We start from the raw sequence: 15953 nt of genomic DNA on the forward strand, positions 1-15953 counted from the left end.
GGATGACTGTTACTGAGGGTCATCTAAGAACTTTATGATGCGTGTGTGAAAGTTAGGTCTTTGAGAGTGACCATTATATGCCCCCACCCCCTTTTTTTTTTTTTTTTTTGAAGCTGGGATATACACCTTATGTCAGGGTAATTTTGGTTAGCCTGCATTTAGAAGCTAACAAATCCTGTTTGAGTTGAGGGCAGTGAGGAGGAAAGGAATTTTGTCAACAGATCGCTCAGTTGATATTTTGTTAGGACATCATGATGAGATGGAGTACTTGTGGCACCTTAGAGACTAACAAATTTATTAGAGCATAAGCTTTCGTGAGCTACAGCTCACTTCATCGGATGCATACAGTGGAAAATATAGTGGGGAGATTTTATATACACAGAGAACATGAAACAATGGGTGTTACCATGTTTTTGAGACCTAAAAGTGGCAATTCTTCAACAAAAAAACTTCAGAAACAGACTCCAGCAAGAGACTGCTGAATTGGAATTAATTTGCAAACTGGATACAATTAACTTAGGCTTGAATAAAGACTGGAAATGGATGTGTCATTACACAAAAGTAAAACTATTTCCCCTTGTTTATTTCCCCTCCTACTGTTCTCGTAAACGGCTGGAAATGGCCCACCTTGATTATCACTACAAAAGGTTCCCCCCTCACTGCCCTCCTGCTGGTAATAGCTCACCTTTCCTGATCACTTTGTTACAATCTGTATGGTAACACCCATTGTTTCATGTTCTCTGTATATATAAAATCTCCCCACTATATTTTCCACAGTATGCATCCGATGAAGTAGCTCACGAAAGCTTATGCTCAAATAAATTGGTTAGTCTCTAAGGTGCCACAAATACCCCTTTTCTTTTTACGAATACAGACTAACATGGCTGTTACTCTGAAACGTGTGACACCTTAGAGATTAACAAATTTATTTGAGCATAAGCTTTCGTGAGCTACAGCTCAGTTCATCGGGTGCATGCTGTAGCTCACGAAAGCTTATGCTCAAATAAATGTTAGTCTCTAAGGTGCCACAAGTACTCCTTTTCTTTTTGCAGATACAGACTAACATGGCTGATACTCTGAAACCTGTTCTTTTGAATGTTATCACAAACGTTTATCTAAAAATACCATCAGTGCAGGATTCTTACTTCTGGATTCTAATTTTGTAATGGAAGAATGGTGAAATTCCCTCTAGCTGTAAGTCAAGAAGGACGTGATAGGAACATTTGGAGCATTTATACTCAGCAGGTGGTATTGTTTGATGGTCAGTGGGGAACCTGGTTCATGATTAAGGCTACGATTATGTCATGGAAGTCACGGAATCCATGACTTCCATTGACCTCCTTGACATTTTCTGCCCTGGGGCTGGAGCTCCCAGCCAGCTTTGCCTTTGGAGCTCCTAGGCCCCAACCTGGTGGGGGGACCCTGTGCAGCTGCCCAGCCATGGTGGGCGGCCAGTGGGATCCCGCGCAGCTGCCCAGTGGCGGGCGGCTGGGGGACCCTGCAGCAGCCCAGCCCCGAGGAAGAGGGACCTCGGAGCTCCCACGCACTGCATCGGTGTGAGACCCGGGAGCCCCAGCAGCAGTGGGTGCTGAACCTACCTATCCCTTTTGTCAGGGATATTTTTTGTCAGGGACAGGTCGCAGGCTGCCATGAATTTTTATTTCCCATGACCTGTCCCTGACTTTTACTAAAAATATCCGTGACAAAAACTTAGCTTTATTTATGATTGATCCCACTTACTGTTGCCCTCAAAGATGAAAAGACTTTGCATTAAGGAAGTTCTCTTTGTTTTTTGATAAGGAGTTAAGACTTAGAAGTAGGAATCCTTCAAATTGATGTCATCAAATAAGCAGAATTTCAAGCAAGTAATTTTCCCTTTATTACTAGGTATAGTATGAAAGATTTGTTTAAAATAAGCATTTTATTGCAGTGTGACTGTATCAATGTAAACCACTACACTGACACAGAATAAATTTGTTATTTTGTGCCATGTAATGTTTTCTGAACACTTTACAGAAAGATCCATTTGATCCATTTGATCTGAATGAATTGCTTCAGGAATTACCAAGAAAACAGAAGGAAGTATTATGGGAGAGGCTGACGCATCTATTAACACAAATTTTGGTAGAGAACCCAGTGGAAGGATGGCAGAGGATTGAAGATGAAAGTGATGATGATATGGAAATAGAGGAAAGTCCCAAAATGGTAAAATAAAAATACAAAATCTTCCAGTGTGCTATTCAAGATTCTGAGTACTTTGAATTAGGATCTTCTACCACCAGATGTATCCACTTAGAGATGGCACAGAATTGGTTTGTAGAACTTCCAAAAAACAAGTTGGGGTTTTTCAGAGTTAACGCTCTTTAATCTTTTCCTGCTCTCTTTATAATCTGGAGTTTTGACTGTTTCTGGGGTATACTTAAGTGATGCTAACCGTGTATTAATTGATCAAATGTTATTACAAGTTCAGTCTTTTACAAATTCAGTGTTCACAGCAGGAAGACTGCCAGCTTTTCTTGTCAATTTCATATCTCCGATATGGAGCCATGAAATTGACAAGAATGACACTTACATTGACTATTGGTTCATTCTGTGTCTACATTGACGCTGCGTCACCCTAACTACACGGACATAAGCCTTACGCCTCTTGTGGAGGTGGAGTTATTATGTCGGTGTTGTAGAGCACTTGTGTTGGTGGGAGCAAGACTGTGATGTAATGGTCCACAAATTATAAAAGTTGGAGAACCGCTGTACTAACACAATAATGCTTTACCTTATATAGCACATTGCAGCTGAGGATTTAAACAATTTAAAATTACAAATGCATTAATCCACAAAACAACCCTGCTAAGTAGATATAATTTCTTATCTCTCAAATGGGGATATGCTGCGAAGTTCGGATTACAAACCAGGCTCGTGGCTTAAATACAAACAAAAATTCTGTATTAATAATTAAATTAGGAATTAGATAATAAAAATCAAAAGCCTTTTGTTTGAATTTAAATTTTGTAAAAACTTTGGTTTTTGCAGATATGAATGTTGTGCCATAATTGACTTGATAGTTTCCATCTAACATTGAACAAAGCAAGTGGATATGTGTCCAGAACATTGTTTGAGCTATGCATGCTCATTTTCTGTAGCTAATGCTTATTTTCTGAGACTTTATTTTTTTCAGAATTATAGCCTATTTTGAAGCCTTTCGAGTTATTATAAAGAAAACTATTTTTCAGTTTACTTAAGATGAATTGTTTTTTAACTTTCAGAAACAAATGACAGCTGTGATCCAAGGGGTGACAACTGTAGTTACTGCTTCGATACCTGTAGTAGATGAAAATATAAACTACAAAGCTCTTCTAGAATGTGCTCTAATATTAAATGGTGGGTATTTTTCTTAATGTGGAATGTTATATAGTATGCTGATTTTCGGCAGCACTTTAGTACACTGATCTGCTGCTAATGGTTGAGTTGTCTTGTTTTTGTTGTGGTTTGAATAAAAGGGTGAACTTTGGTACCAGAGACACTAATATTTTGGCCTGCAGGCCTTATTTACTATGACAGCTTACTGTGAAGGATGGCAGGCAGGGGGTTGCATATCCTAATTTGGATTCCTTATTTCCTCCAACAAATAAGTTTACAATCCATCCCATAAGAAAAAACAGTTTTATGTCATTCTTTTTTACATCGTGTTGGTTGACTCTCCTGTCCCTAAAAAACAAGTAAACTATCAGTTTAAATACATTTTTCAAATATTCGTGTCCAACATTCTATGGGACAGTTGTCAAAGGAAGATGGAAGGGGAGATGAAGGTCAGTGTAATTGTGCCTCAACTATTTAAGAAGTATCCTTATGTTCACATAGATATAACTGTTGCTCCAATGACACTCTGGTCAAGAATCAAGGTACCATCTGAAAATAAATTTATCACCAGCTTAATTATGTGTTCATCTGCTGATGATTTGTGGTTTTCTAGTGCATTTGTGTAAGCTAATATAGCGCTAAGTATACTGAGTGTTTGATTTTAAATTCTGTCTATGAGATTGATTTTTTTTTTTCAAGTGTAGGGCATCTAGAATTCTATCTATGTGCTGGAAAAATAAAAGGGGTGGGGGGTTATAATTTAGAGATGTGTCCAAGGCTAAGCTGTGCATCTTCATCCCCCAAATCCTGTACAAACATAACTAACTACCCCAGGTGAGGTAGGTAAGTACCTTTATCTCTCTGTCACTATTAAAATGGGTGAATCTTATGAATTGAATTATTGCTGACCCAGTATACTCTGACAAAGAGCTTAGAGCTTAATAGAACCATTTATGTAAACCCAAACAACTTATTTTTCTGTTTGTGATTGGTATTGTGGGCACAAACGTAGGAAGAACAGAACTTTGAGGTAGGATCATGAGACAGATTCAACTTGCTAATAGGCTGTTGTGCCACAGGAGTTTGATTATACTTGCAGTAAATAATTGCTTTGCACTCGTTGTAGGTATTTTTTATGCATTATCTGAATCTGAAAAAGTCCTGCAGGGTGCCATCCAGCAATTATGTGGTATGTGGTGGGAGAAAGGACTGGAAGGAAAAGAACAACTGGGGAAAACAGCTTTTATTATGCTGCTAAGAAAAAGTCTGAAGAGCAAAACTGGTTTGGTATGTTGAAGCTATGTGGATAACTTTATAATTATTATTGAATATCCAGAGTTCATATGTATCTAAAATATCCTTCATTTTATTTGAGCTAATTGGTCGTCTCAGTCATAAAGGCCTCTAATATAATTTATCCAACATATGTTTAAGGCTGATTGGATCTAAAGTGTCTCCAATTGATACCTGTCTTGCAATTTGTGTTTTTAAATTGTTATAATCCGGTGTAGAATGAATTTAAAACTTGAATCCTTTTGAAAATGATATCACGTGATAAGTTAGCCACTTGTTCTGCAAACTTTCCTCTCACTTTCTCCCCCATCCCCCAGAAAGTTAATGGTCAATATTTGTAGAGTGGCTAATGATTTCGGGTGACTCAATTTTGGGGTGTCGTTCCTGAATAACCTGAAAAGGGCTTTATTTTTCAGAGTACATGTGCTCAGCACTTTTCAGAAATTATCCTTTTTTAATTCAGCCTCATTCTAGATCAGCCTTTATTGTGCGATGTCACAGGGGCTGGCCCTCGGAGGGGTCAGGCACCCAGGCTCGGCTAAGGAGAGTAAACCAATCTAGATCCACCTGTGGATTGGTAATGGGATAAGAATGGCCATACGGGTCAGACCAAAGGTCCATCTAGCCCAGTATCCCGTCTTCCGAAAGTGGCTAATGCCAGGTGCCCCAGAAGGAATGAACAGAATACGTAATAATCAAGTGATCCATCCCCAGTTGCCCATTCCCAGCTTCTGGCAAACAGAGGCTAGGGAGCACCCCTGTCCATCTTGGCTAATAGCCATTGATGGACCTATTCTCCATGAATTTATCTAGTTCTTTTTTGAACCCTGTTATAGGTTTGGCCTTCACAACATCCTCTGGCAAGGAGTTCCACAGGTTGACTGTGCGTTGTGTGGAAAAAAATACTTCCTTTTATTTGTGTTAAACCTGCTGTCTATTAATTTCATTTGGTGACCCCTAGTTCCTGTGTTATGAGAAGGCATAAATAACATTTCCTTATTTACTTTCTCCACACCAATCATGATTTTTAGACCTCTATCGTATCCTCCCTTAGTCATTTCTTTTCCAAGCTGAAAAGTCCCAGTCTTATTAATCTCTCCTCATATGGTGGCCATTCCATACCCCTAATCATTTTTGTTGCCCTTTTCTGAACCTTTTCCAATTCTAATATATCTTTGGAGATGGGGTGGCCACATCTGCACACAGTATTCAAGATGTGGGCGTACCATGGATTTATATAGAGGCAAGATATTTTCTGTCGTCTTATGTATCCCTTTCTTAAAGATTCCCAACATTCTGTTTGCTTTTTTGACTGCTGCTGCACATTGAGTGGATGTTTTCAGAGAGCTATCCACAATGACTCCAAGATCTTTCTTGAGTGATAACAGTTAATTTTATATGTATAGTTAGGATTATTCTTTCCAGTGCGCATTAATTTGCATTTATCAACATTGAATTTCATCTACCATTTTGTTGCCCAGTCACCCAGTTTTCAGAGATCCTTTTGGAGCTCTTTATTGTCTGCCTGGGTCTTACAAAAACACTCAAGATAGTTATCATCTGCAAATTTTGATACCTTAGTGTTTACCCTTTTTTCCAGACCATTTATGAATATGTTGAATAAGACTTGTCCCAGTACAGACTCTTGGGGGATACCACTATTTACCTCTGTCCTTTCTGAAAACTGACCATTTATTCCTAACATTTATTTCCTAACTTTTAACCAGTTACCAATCCTTGAGAGGACCTTCCCTCTTATGCTATGACTGCTTACTTTGCTTAAGGGCCTTTGGTGAGGGACCTTGTCGAAGGCTTTCTGAAAATCTAAGTACGCTATGTCCACTGGATCCCCCTTGTTCACATGCTTATTGACCCTGTCAAAGAATTCTAGTAGATTGGTGAAGCATGATTTTCCTTTACAAAAACCATGTTGACCCAGCAAATTATGTTCATCTATGTGTCTGACAATTTTGTTCTTTACTATAGTTTCAACCAGTTTGCCCGGTGTTATACCAATAAAATAAAAACGAGCAGGATCTTATTAAAGGGGAAAAGGCAAAATGCTATATTTATTGTGAATACAGAAAGAATCATAGTAAGCAGTTAGTTATAGCTATACATTCCATTCAATTTCATATTTATTCACACACACACACACACAGGTTCTGCAAGGTTGTTATCATAGTTACCAGCCTTAGAGTTGCTCATGCCAAGCCACTGGCCAGGTGGCGTGGACATGAGGAGGGAGCAGGGCCTTGTCAGATGCTCATCTGACGCTCCTGGAAGTTGGTTTGCAGAATCAGACCCCAAAGTTCTCACTTTCTAGAGTCCATTTTTATAGGAATTTCTTCCAATGCCAGTCTATGGGAATTGCTTCATCATGCTGTTGCTGAATCAGTCAGCAGATAGCACATTCCTGACGGCTCCATGCTGCCAGATGTTATCTTGTTCTTTGGTTCTCCCATCTTTGAGGCTGTTGGGTGGATTCCAGTCTGCCCTCTGGGGGTCCTCTGGTTATTTCCACTTGACGCCTTCTTCAGCCAATGGACACTGGATTCTTAGGCTGGCACCTCCTTGATCATTCAGTTATTATCCATACCAAGCATCCATCCACGTACATCCTCTATCTCCTATTTTAATCACAATTGTTAACAAAGCAAGATGAGTACAACAAAAGGGCGGGGAGTCTCTGGGTGCTGTTTCTGTTGTTACAGAGTATTGCTTTGAGTCTCTCTCTGTGTGAGTAGAGGTTGTTACAAAGAATTGCTTTGAGAACAGACTCTGTCTTAGAATGTACTAACACAATTAGCAGCTTGCAAGTTTCACACAGAGAGGGAGAGAAACAGTACCAAAAACCAAGAGACCTCTTAATTAGTAATACCCTGGAATTTAAACTAGGGGGAATCAAACTCATTTGTGATTTTAATACAGAACTTCTTTAATATGATCCAACACCGGTACTGAAGTCAGGCTTACAGGCCTGTAATTACCCGGATCACGTCTGGAGCCCTTTTTAAAAATTGGCATCACGTTAGCTATCCTCCAGTCATTTGGTACAGAATCTGATTTAAATGATAGGTTACAGACTACAGTTAGTAGTTCTGCAATTTCACATTTTAGTTTCTTCAGAACTCTTGGGTGAATGCCATCTGGTCCTGGTGACTTATTACTATTTAGTGTATCAATTTGTTCCAAAACCTCCTCTAATGACACCTCAATCTGGGACTGTTCCTTAGATTTGTCACTGAAAAACAATGCCTCAGGTTTAGGAATCTCCCTCACATCCTCAGCCGTGAAGACCAATGCGAAGAATTCATTTAGTTTCTCCGCAATGGCCTTATCATCCTTGAGTGCTCCATTAGCATCTCGATCGTTCAATGGCCCCACTGGTTGTTTAGAAGGTTTCCTGCTTCTGATGTACTTAACGCATTTTTTTGCTATTCCTTTTTGAATCTTTGGCCTTCTAATTATATTTTTACATTTAATTTGCCAGAGTTTATGCTGCTTTCTATTTCTATTTTCCTCACTGGGATTTAACTTCCACTTTTTAAAGGATGCCTTTTTGCTTCTCGCTGCTTCTTTCACTTTGTTTTTTAGCCACGGTGGCACTTTTTTGGTTTTCTTACAATTTTTTTTTTTAATTTGGGGTATACATTTAAGTTGAACCTCTATTATGGTGTCTTTCAGTAGCTGGGTGTTAGTTAATTAGTAGAGGAACACCTGGGCTTTATGAAGAGCCAGAATACAGAGGAAGCTTCTGGAGAGAGGAACTACCCCAGAACACACATTTCCAGAGGAGAGATTACAAAGCTCTCTGGACAGGAAGGCCGAGGAGATGCTCTGAGTCATCAGGGGAGAGACTAGGCAGTGGAGAAGCCAGGAGAGTTACAGCTGAGGGAGAAGGCTTGTTTACATACCATGTTTGGCAGTTGATTAAATAAACTAGACCCCAGAAGGGGCATTATTCTCTGTATACAAGCCTCATTGAATTTATTGAAAGGCAAGTAGGGGAAACTGAGGCAGACACATAACTGCAGTTCCACACCCAGTGTGCTCCAGAGGCATGTCCACTCCTTTTGCTCAGCTTTCCATTGCTGATGAACTATAATTCTTAGCTCCCATCCTTACTTCTCATTTTTAATTGCTTGTTTTATTTCAGTTTGATTTCGATTTAATTTTCTCGAACGATTTTTGTCTGAACTGTGTTTTGTAAAGCACTGTGCACATCTGTGGCAGTACCCAAGAAATTGTTTCCTCTACAGTCATTTTCATTTTTGTCATCTCCATCATTCTAATTGCTTCTGTCATGGTTCATCCCACCTCTGCAACATTGTCTTGTTTCTTCCCCTTATCCTAATGATCTTCGGTTTCTTTTCCTTGGCTTCCTCTTGGACTCTCAGATTCACTGCAAGTCTTTTTTCTGTGGTCATGCATGTTGTTTCAATCTGTTTCCATTTCCACTATATCAAGGAAATTAATGTTTTATGCAGTCTGAAAAAGTACCACTGCCTATATGGTACAGGACTGGTTCAGGTCCTGAAACTGAAATGTGGTTGGCAGGAGAGCTCTTAGACAGCAAAATCTAAAAATGTAATTGGGTTTACTTTCACTACAGCATAGCCGTGTTTCTTTCTTTTTTTAGGGTGCAGATATAGTTCGTCTATGGCATCTACACCAGATGTTACTGTGTTTTGATTATGACCTTGAGGAGAGTTACGAAGTAAAAGATTTGTTGCTTCAGTGCTTTATGAGTGTTAACCATATAAAAAAAGAAGAGGTAAACACATTTTCCCATTATGCTTTTCCATATGTTTTCACATATTTTAAGTTAACTTCTTTCAGAGTTAGTCTTTTTGTGACATAGTATTTGTGGAAGTACCAGTTCTTATAGTCATATAGTGAACTTTAGACAGACAATACACCACTTATTTCAGGTTATGGAGCTAAGCGCCAATATGTAGGCTTTTTCCCCCAAAGTGAATCTCTTTTTTTTTTTTTTTGCTGAGTAAAGACAACAAGATTTGGCCCCATCTGTTATCATGAAAGTAATACCTTGTGAAACAGGCTTTCCAGTTCTTATTGTCTCACTGTTGACTCTTGTCTCCCTAAGCACAGACAAACCATTCTGTGCTGCAGGAATGTTGTCAGGAAAGGGAAAAAGCACTCCAAAAACTACAGTATAATTCTTACCCTTCTGATTCTACATCATAGCCCACTTTTGGAATTATTGAAGTATTATCAGTTTCTGCAGACTCAGATTTGTACTGTGTTTGCAGAAGTCTTAAACCTGATCGCTTCTCAGTGAAAAATTGTTTTCAGCTGTAACTTTTTACTTTGGTTTGCACACTAGGGAATATTGAGGTCTATACATTACACACCTTAAAATGTCATAGCATGGATTGAAACTGAGATATATATATTAAGCCAATGAAGAAAGTGTGGTAATGAACCAGTTGTTTTATTCTTATAACACTACAGCAAAAACAAATTCTAAATTTGTTACTGTGTCGTTGACTTAGTGCATTCAGAGGTATTGAAAAAGTCTCAGAACTGTGCTTGCTTGGTCACATCCTATGCTACAGAAACAATATAATTATATGAATTAAGGGTAATATTAGCCATGTTAAATAATTTTGTTCTAGTTAGGTAGTTTCTGAATGATCTGGTTTACTTTAATATTTCCTATTTATATATTGACGATAGAAGCATTAAAAACTAGCTATTATACAAATGTATAAATCTGCATTAGCTATCTTTCAGCAACAAATCAACATGTATGCTTGTTTCTCCAGATCTTGTTTTTTATAAGGCCTTCACTTGTTATTACAGACCTATTATTCCATAGACCAACCACAATTCCAGTTTTCCTCAGGTTGAAATACTGTTTTGACTATGTTACAAATCTGTGTTCTCACTAAAAAAGACTTTAGAAAATCACCACTATGTGTAAACAGTTTCTCTGCCTTTTGAAAGATAGTGCATTAATGTGATTCTACACCTGACTTAACAATTTTATTAAGGGGCTCTTAGTACCAGGTGAACTGTATAGTACCTGGAGAATTTAGCCTGAACTTGTACATAGTACTTAGCATATTGGGTTCTTGATATCCAGTTTGAGTCCCTAGGCACTACTGCAGTACAAGTGAATACTAAGCAATTCTTCAGTTATACTAGGAAATAAAAATGCTTAAGAATCTTACTACTTTTCTTAAACAATCAGAATATCACTGAAATATATGAAATTTTTTTCTTTAAGAAACATTACCTGTGACCTTAAGTTCTTCTTCAAATGCTTGATCATGTCCATTCCAGTGTAGGTGTGTGCTTGCCCTGAGAACCGCCGCTGGAAAGTTTTTCTCTGTGGTATCTGTTGGGTCAGCTGTGGTGCCCCCTGGAGTTGCACCCTCATAGCACCGTTATATAGGGCCCTGCCGACCCCTCAATTCCTTTTTTCCGCCCATGAAAGTCACTGAAACTGCTGCTCATCCTTGCGTTTTTTCAGTACTTCTCTGTGGACTTTGCTGATCATCTGTAAATACTTCTTTTTCTAGAGTTTGAGTTTTTGTTTGTTTGTAGCAGACCCCGCTTAGCGGGGTTAGCCCTTCCCTGGCATCAGGGTATGCCTTGGACCCCGGGGTTCAAGCCGGGTGCATCATGCCATAAGCTGATGCTGGTTAACGATCTACATTCCATCTGCCTCAAGTGTCTGGAAGGAGACCCACATGCAGGAGCATTGCAGGATTTGCAAGGACTTGCAAGACCTAAGAGGACAGGGCCATTAGACTCAAGTTCCTCCTTATGGAGGCAGTGCTTTGTCCCCCTGTGGAGCAGAGTCACATTGACCCAGCACTGGGTACTTTGGCTTCAGTAAGAAGCACCTTGGCATCTCTAAGGGAGATAGAACATTGTTCCACTTCTCCGGTACCTAGGAAGCACTCTGGGTGTATGGCTCAGGACTCCCGGCACCGACACTCATCTCCAGTGCTAAGGAAGACAATTCCAGGGTCTCTTGGCACTGCTCTCCATCGCCGGTACCTAGAAAAAAGCAGAAAAAGATTGACTAGGGCATTCCCCAACCCCAAGGTCTGCGGGACATTGAGACACTGACAGAGTGTGACCCATGCCGGGCCACTCAGAGTTGCCAGCGATGTGTATGGTACCGTTGACTCCGGCCCCAAGAAGGGCACAGTTGAGTCCAGCACCTTTGGACTGACCGCCAAAAGAGAGCCACTGGAGTTCGGCCCTGGTGCTACTATCCATGCTGGAGAAATTTGAGACAGCGAGGGAGTTACTGTCCCTCCCGGTATTGCCATCCCCTGCCATTTGGGAGCAGATAGTGGCAGTACCAGAGGCAAGGATGGCCGTGGTACCAAGACCTTAGGTGCCATCAAAGGGCAACCCGACATGATGTCACAGCACTGGTCTCTTCCCTCCTGGCACCGTTCTCTAGCACCGGTCGGCACTGCTCCGTTCTGGTCACCAAGCAGTGACTCCAGTCGGTGACACCCAACAACTGAGATGAGCCTGGGTATTCTGCCAACAGCCTGGCCACCGACCCAGTGGCAGATGCCACTACAGTATCCATTCTGGCCCTACAGTATCCATACAGTATCCATTCTGGCCCTACAGTATCCAATCTCTGACCCTTTTCAGCCAGTCCAGGATGCACAGTCCAGGAGGTTCTACTCCATTGCATTGGAGTCAAGAGATCTTGCACCACCTCCCTTGGAGTAGTGACCAGGCCTCGGTGCCTAGCCTGGTACCAAATTGCAAGACTCTACCTCATGGGACCTAGCTGGTGCAGAGGGTGAGGAACAAGGCCTCTTACCAGTACAGGCATCCTCTTCCACCTCTGCTGTTGAGGTGGTGGTGGGAACAAGTATAGCGCCTTCCCAGGATGGTAGCCCAGAACCTGGTTATCCAGGTGGAGGAGATCTCCGAATCTCTCATGCCCTGGTGGATATCTCAGCGGCTTCAAGACCACTGCTTTGAACAATACCATTTTGGACCCTGTCAAGATCTTATGGCAGACCCCTGCATCCCTCCAACCCACTGTGAAGAGGATGGAGAAGAAGTACTTTGTGTCTCCGAAGGGGTATACATTTCTGTACACCCCTCCCTCCCCCACTACTGGGTTTTGGTTGTTTCAGTGGCAAACAAGGAATGTCAAGGTCAGCCAGGGCTGATTCCCAAGGCCAAAGACGCCAAAAAACTACACCTTTTTGGCGGGAAGGTGTACTCAACTCGCGGCCTCCAGCTCATGATCACAAACCAGCAAGCGCTGCTGAGCTGATGTGATTTCAACTGCTGGAGCGCAATGGCTAAATTCAAGCTTTTGCCAAACGAGTCTAGGGGCAAGTTTTCAGCCATAAAGGGAAAATTCAGCTCAAGAGGGGAAATTGGTGGCTAGAGCGTCCCTTCATGCAGCTTTGGACATGGCAGACTCAGCAGCCCAATCCATGGCTTTGGCTGTAGGCATGAGAAGAAGCTCATGGCTTCAGTACTCTGATTTGCCCTGTGAGTTGCAGCAGGTTGTGCAGGACCTTCTGTTTGAAGGCAAGTTGCTCTTTTTGGAGCTGACATTCTCGAAGCTCCATGGACTGAAAGACTCTAGAGCCACCCTGATTACATACACTGGCTTTTGCCAAGATGCATTATAAGCCCCAGCCAATGGTCCTGCTTCTTCCTGCCACAGCAGAGGCAGGATTACAGCAGGAGGAGGAGTAAAGGCTGGAAGAGAAGGCCTCTGTTGCAGTCCTCATCTGCTCCAGTACCTCCCCCCACAAGACAATCAGCAGGGTCTAAGCAGGCCTTTTGATGGAGTGACATACCAGGACAATGTGTGGATCCAAATTCCCCTGTATTTGTAGACAGGTTATCCCACTTCTATCAGGCATGAGCTTACATTACCTCAGATTGCTGGGTGCTATGCACAATAGAACTGGGATACACCCTTCAATTCAGTTGTTCCCCTCCTTCCCACCTTCTATCCCTGTCCCTCTTCAGCGACCCTTCTCATGAGAAGCTTCTGGCCCAAGAGATGCCATCGCTCCCGAAGGGTGGGAGCAGTGGAAGAGGTTCCACCAGTTTAAGGGGCTGGGGGCTCTGCTCCCTCTCCTTCTAATCCTGAAGGCTAATGGTGATCTCAGACCGATCTTGGACCTGCGAAACCTCAACAGATTCATGAAGAAACTGAAGTTCTGCATGGTCTCCTTAGCCTCCATTATCCCTTCTCTGGATCCAGGGGGACAGTATGCTGCCCTTAATTTGAAGAACGCGTATTTTCATATTGCAGTTTTTTGGGGACACAGAAGGTTCCTACGATTCGTTGTGAACTGCATGCACTGCCAATTTACGATGCTCCCATTCGGCATGTCAGCGGCCCCTTGGGTGTTCACAAAGTGCATGGCAGTCGTCGCAGCCTTTCTAAGGAGACAAGGGGTTCAGGTCTATCTTACTTCAATGACTGGCTGATCAGAGGTTGGTCCAAGGCCCAGGTGGAGGCAGATGTGGAGTTAATACAGTCAACTTTCCAGGCCTTGGGGCTGTTGATAAACATGCAGAAATCTACCCTTTTCTCAGTTCAAGGGACAGAATTCATCGGGGTGGTTCTCTACTTGACCCAGGCCAGAGCCTTCCCCATCACCGCAGCAAGAAACTGTGTAAAGCTCCTTGGGCATATGGCATCATGCACCAATGTGGTGCAACACATGAGACTATGGTTCAGGGCTTTCCAGACTTGGCTGGCATCGGTATACGCACTGGGCCAACACCATCTGGACAGGGCAGTCTTGCTTCCCCTGTCGATGATTTCCACCCTCCTTTGGTGGTTAGACCCATGCACAGTATGTGCAGTATTCACAGTCTCGAGGCCCCAGCCGCCAATATCTTTTGTCACAGATGTGTCGGTGATGGGATGGGGAGGCTCACTTGGGGACCCTCAGGATTCAGGGCCTCTAGTCCCCGGAGGAGCTCTTGTTATACATCAACATGAGGAAACTGACTGCAGTGTGCCTAGCCTGCCAGGTGTTCCAACCCCCTTTGGCAGGCAACTGCGTGTCGGTCCTTACAGACATGACAGCAACATTTTACATAAACAGGGCAGAGCGCACTCCTCTCTCAGGAAGCTCTTCACCTGTGGGAATTCTGCATAGCCACTTGATCCACCTCAAAGCCTTCTACCTCCCGGGGTCACAGAACGATTTAGTGGACCATCTCAACAGATCCTTTTCCAACCATTATGCGTGGTCCATTTGCCCAGACGTTGTGCGTACCGTTTTCCAGAGGTGGGGAACCCCTAGGTAGACCTGTTCACGACAAAGCACAAGAAGTATCTTCAGTTCTGCTCCTTCTTAGGCTACAGCCTGGATTTGCTCACAGACACCTTTCTCCTCCCTTTGACGAACCATCTCTTCTACATGTTCCCTCCTATCCCTCTCATACAAAGGGTCCTGCTGAAAGTCAGAAGGGATAAGATGTGTCTTATCCTGATAGCCCCGACCTGGATGCATCAGCACTGGCTCACCACCCTCCTAGATCTCTCAGTGGACAGGCCAATCAGCTTGCCCCCGTATCCGGACCTGATCTGTCAGGACCACGGCTGTCTACGTCATCTGAGCCTTGAGTCTCTTCATTTCATGGCATGGAAGCTCCATGGTTGATCCCCACAGAACTGGAATGCTCTGGGCCTGTGGATGAGGTGCTTTTACCTGGCGAAGTGGAAGAGATTCTTTATCTGCTCAGCGCAAGAGGGTATCTCGCCTACTCAGTCGACACTGCCCTTTTATTCTAGATTACCTACTCCCCTCGAAACAGCATGGCCTAATGATGTCATCTATTGCAATCTCGACCTTTCACTTGTGGGTGAATGACTGGTTGATCGTCTCAAACTTGATCTGTGGTTGTTTTCTTAAGGGATTGGAGCAGCTATACCCCCAGGTATGCCAGCCAGTCCCTTCCTGGGACCTTGGTGCTGACAAGGCTAAATGCCCCGCATTTGAACCACTGGCAATGTGCTCTCTGCTGTACCTGTACTGGACAGTGGCCCTCCTGGTCGCCATTACTTCTGCCAGAAGGGTCTCAGAGGTCAGAGCTCTTTCTTCAGAACCACCATACACCATACAGCTGAACCTTCAAGGACAAGGTTCAGCTGCGGCCACACCCGGCCTTCCTGCCAAAGGTGGTCTCACAATTCCGTAGTAACCAGGATATCTTCCTTCCAGTCTTCTATGTGAGCCACATCCTAAAAGGGAGGAACAGACACTCCACTTGCTGGATGTTAGGCGTGCACTTGCTCTTTACAT

At 42.6% G+C, this 15953-nt stretch overlaps 1 protein-coding gene across 4 annotated transcripts in view; it reads left to right on the forward strand.

Moving 5' to 3' along the window:
- NCAPG2 (non-SMC condensin II complex subunit G2) overlaps window positions 1-15953 on the forward strand; it is a 125578-nt gene that overhangs the window by 8961 nt on the left and 100664 nt on the right. For all 4 annotated transcript variants that reach the window (XM_084619523.1, XM_084619520.1, XM_084619521.1 and 1 more), the window contains exons 3-6: window positions 2017-2205; window positions 3264-3378; window positions 4484-4644; window positions 9293-9427. In XM_084619523.1, coding sequence (XP_084475649.1) covers window positions 2017-2205; window positions 3264-3378; window positions 4484-4644; window positions 9293-9427 — 600 coding nt within the window. The remainder of the gene's footprint in view (window positions 1-2016; window positions 2206-3263; window positions 3379-4483; window positions 4645-9292; window positions 9428-15953) is intronic.

Source organism: Lepidochelys olivacea, assembly GCF_965140295.1.
Source record: "Lepidochelys olivacea isolate rLepOli2 genome assembly, chromosome: 2".
In the NCBI taxonomy this organism is placed as follows: domain Eukaryota; kingdom Metazoa; phylum Chordata; order Testudines; family Cheloniidae; genus Lepidochelys; species Lepidochelys olivacea.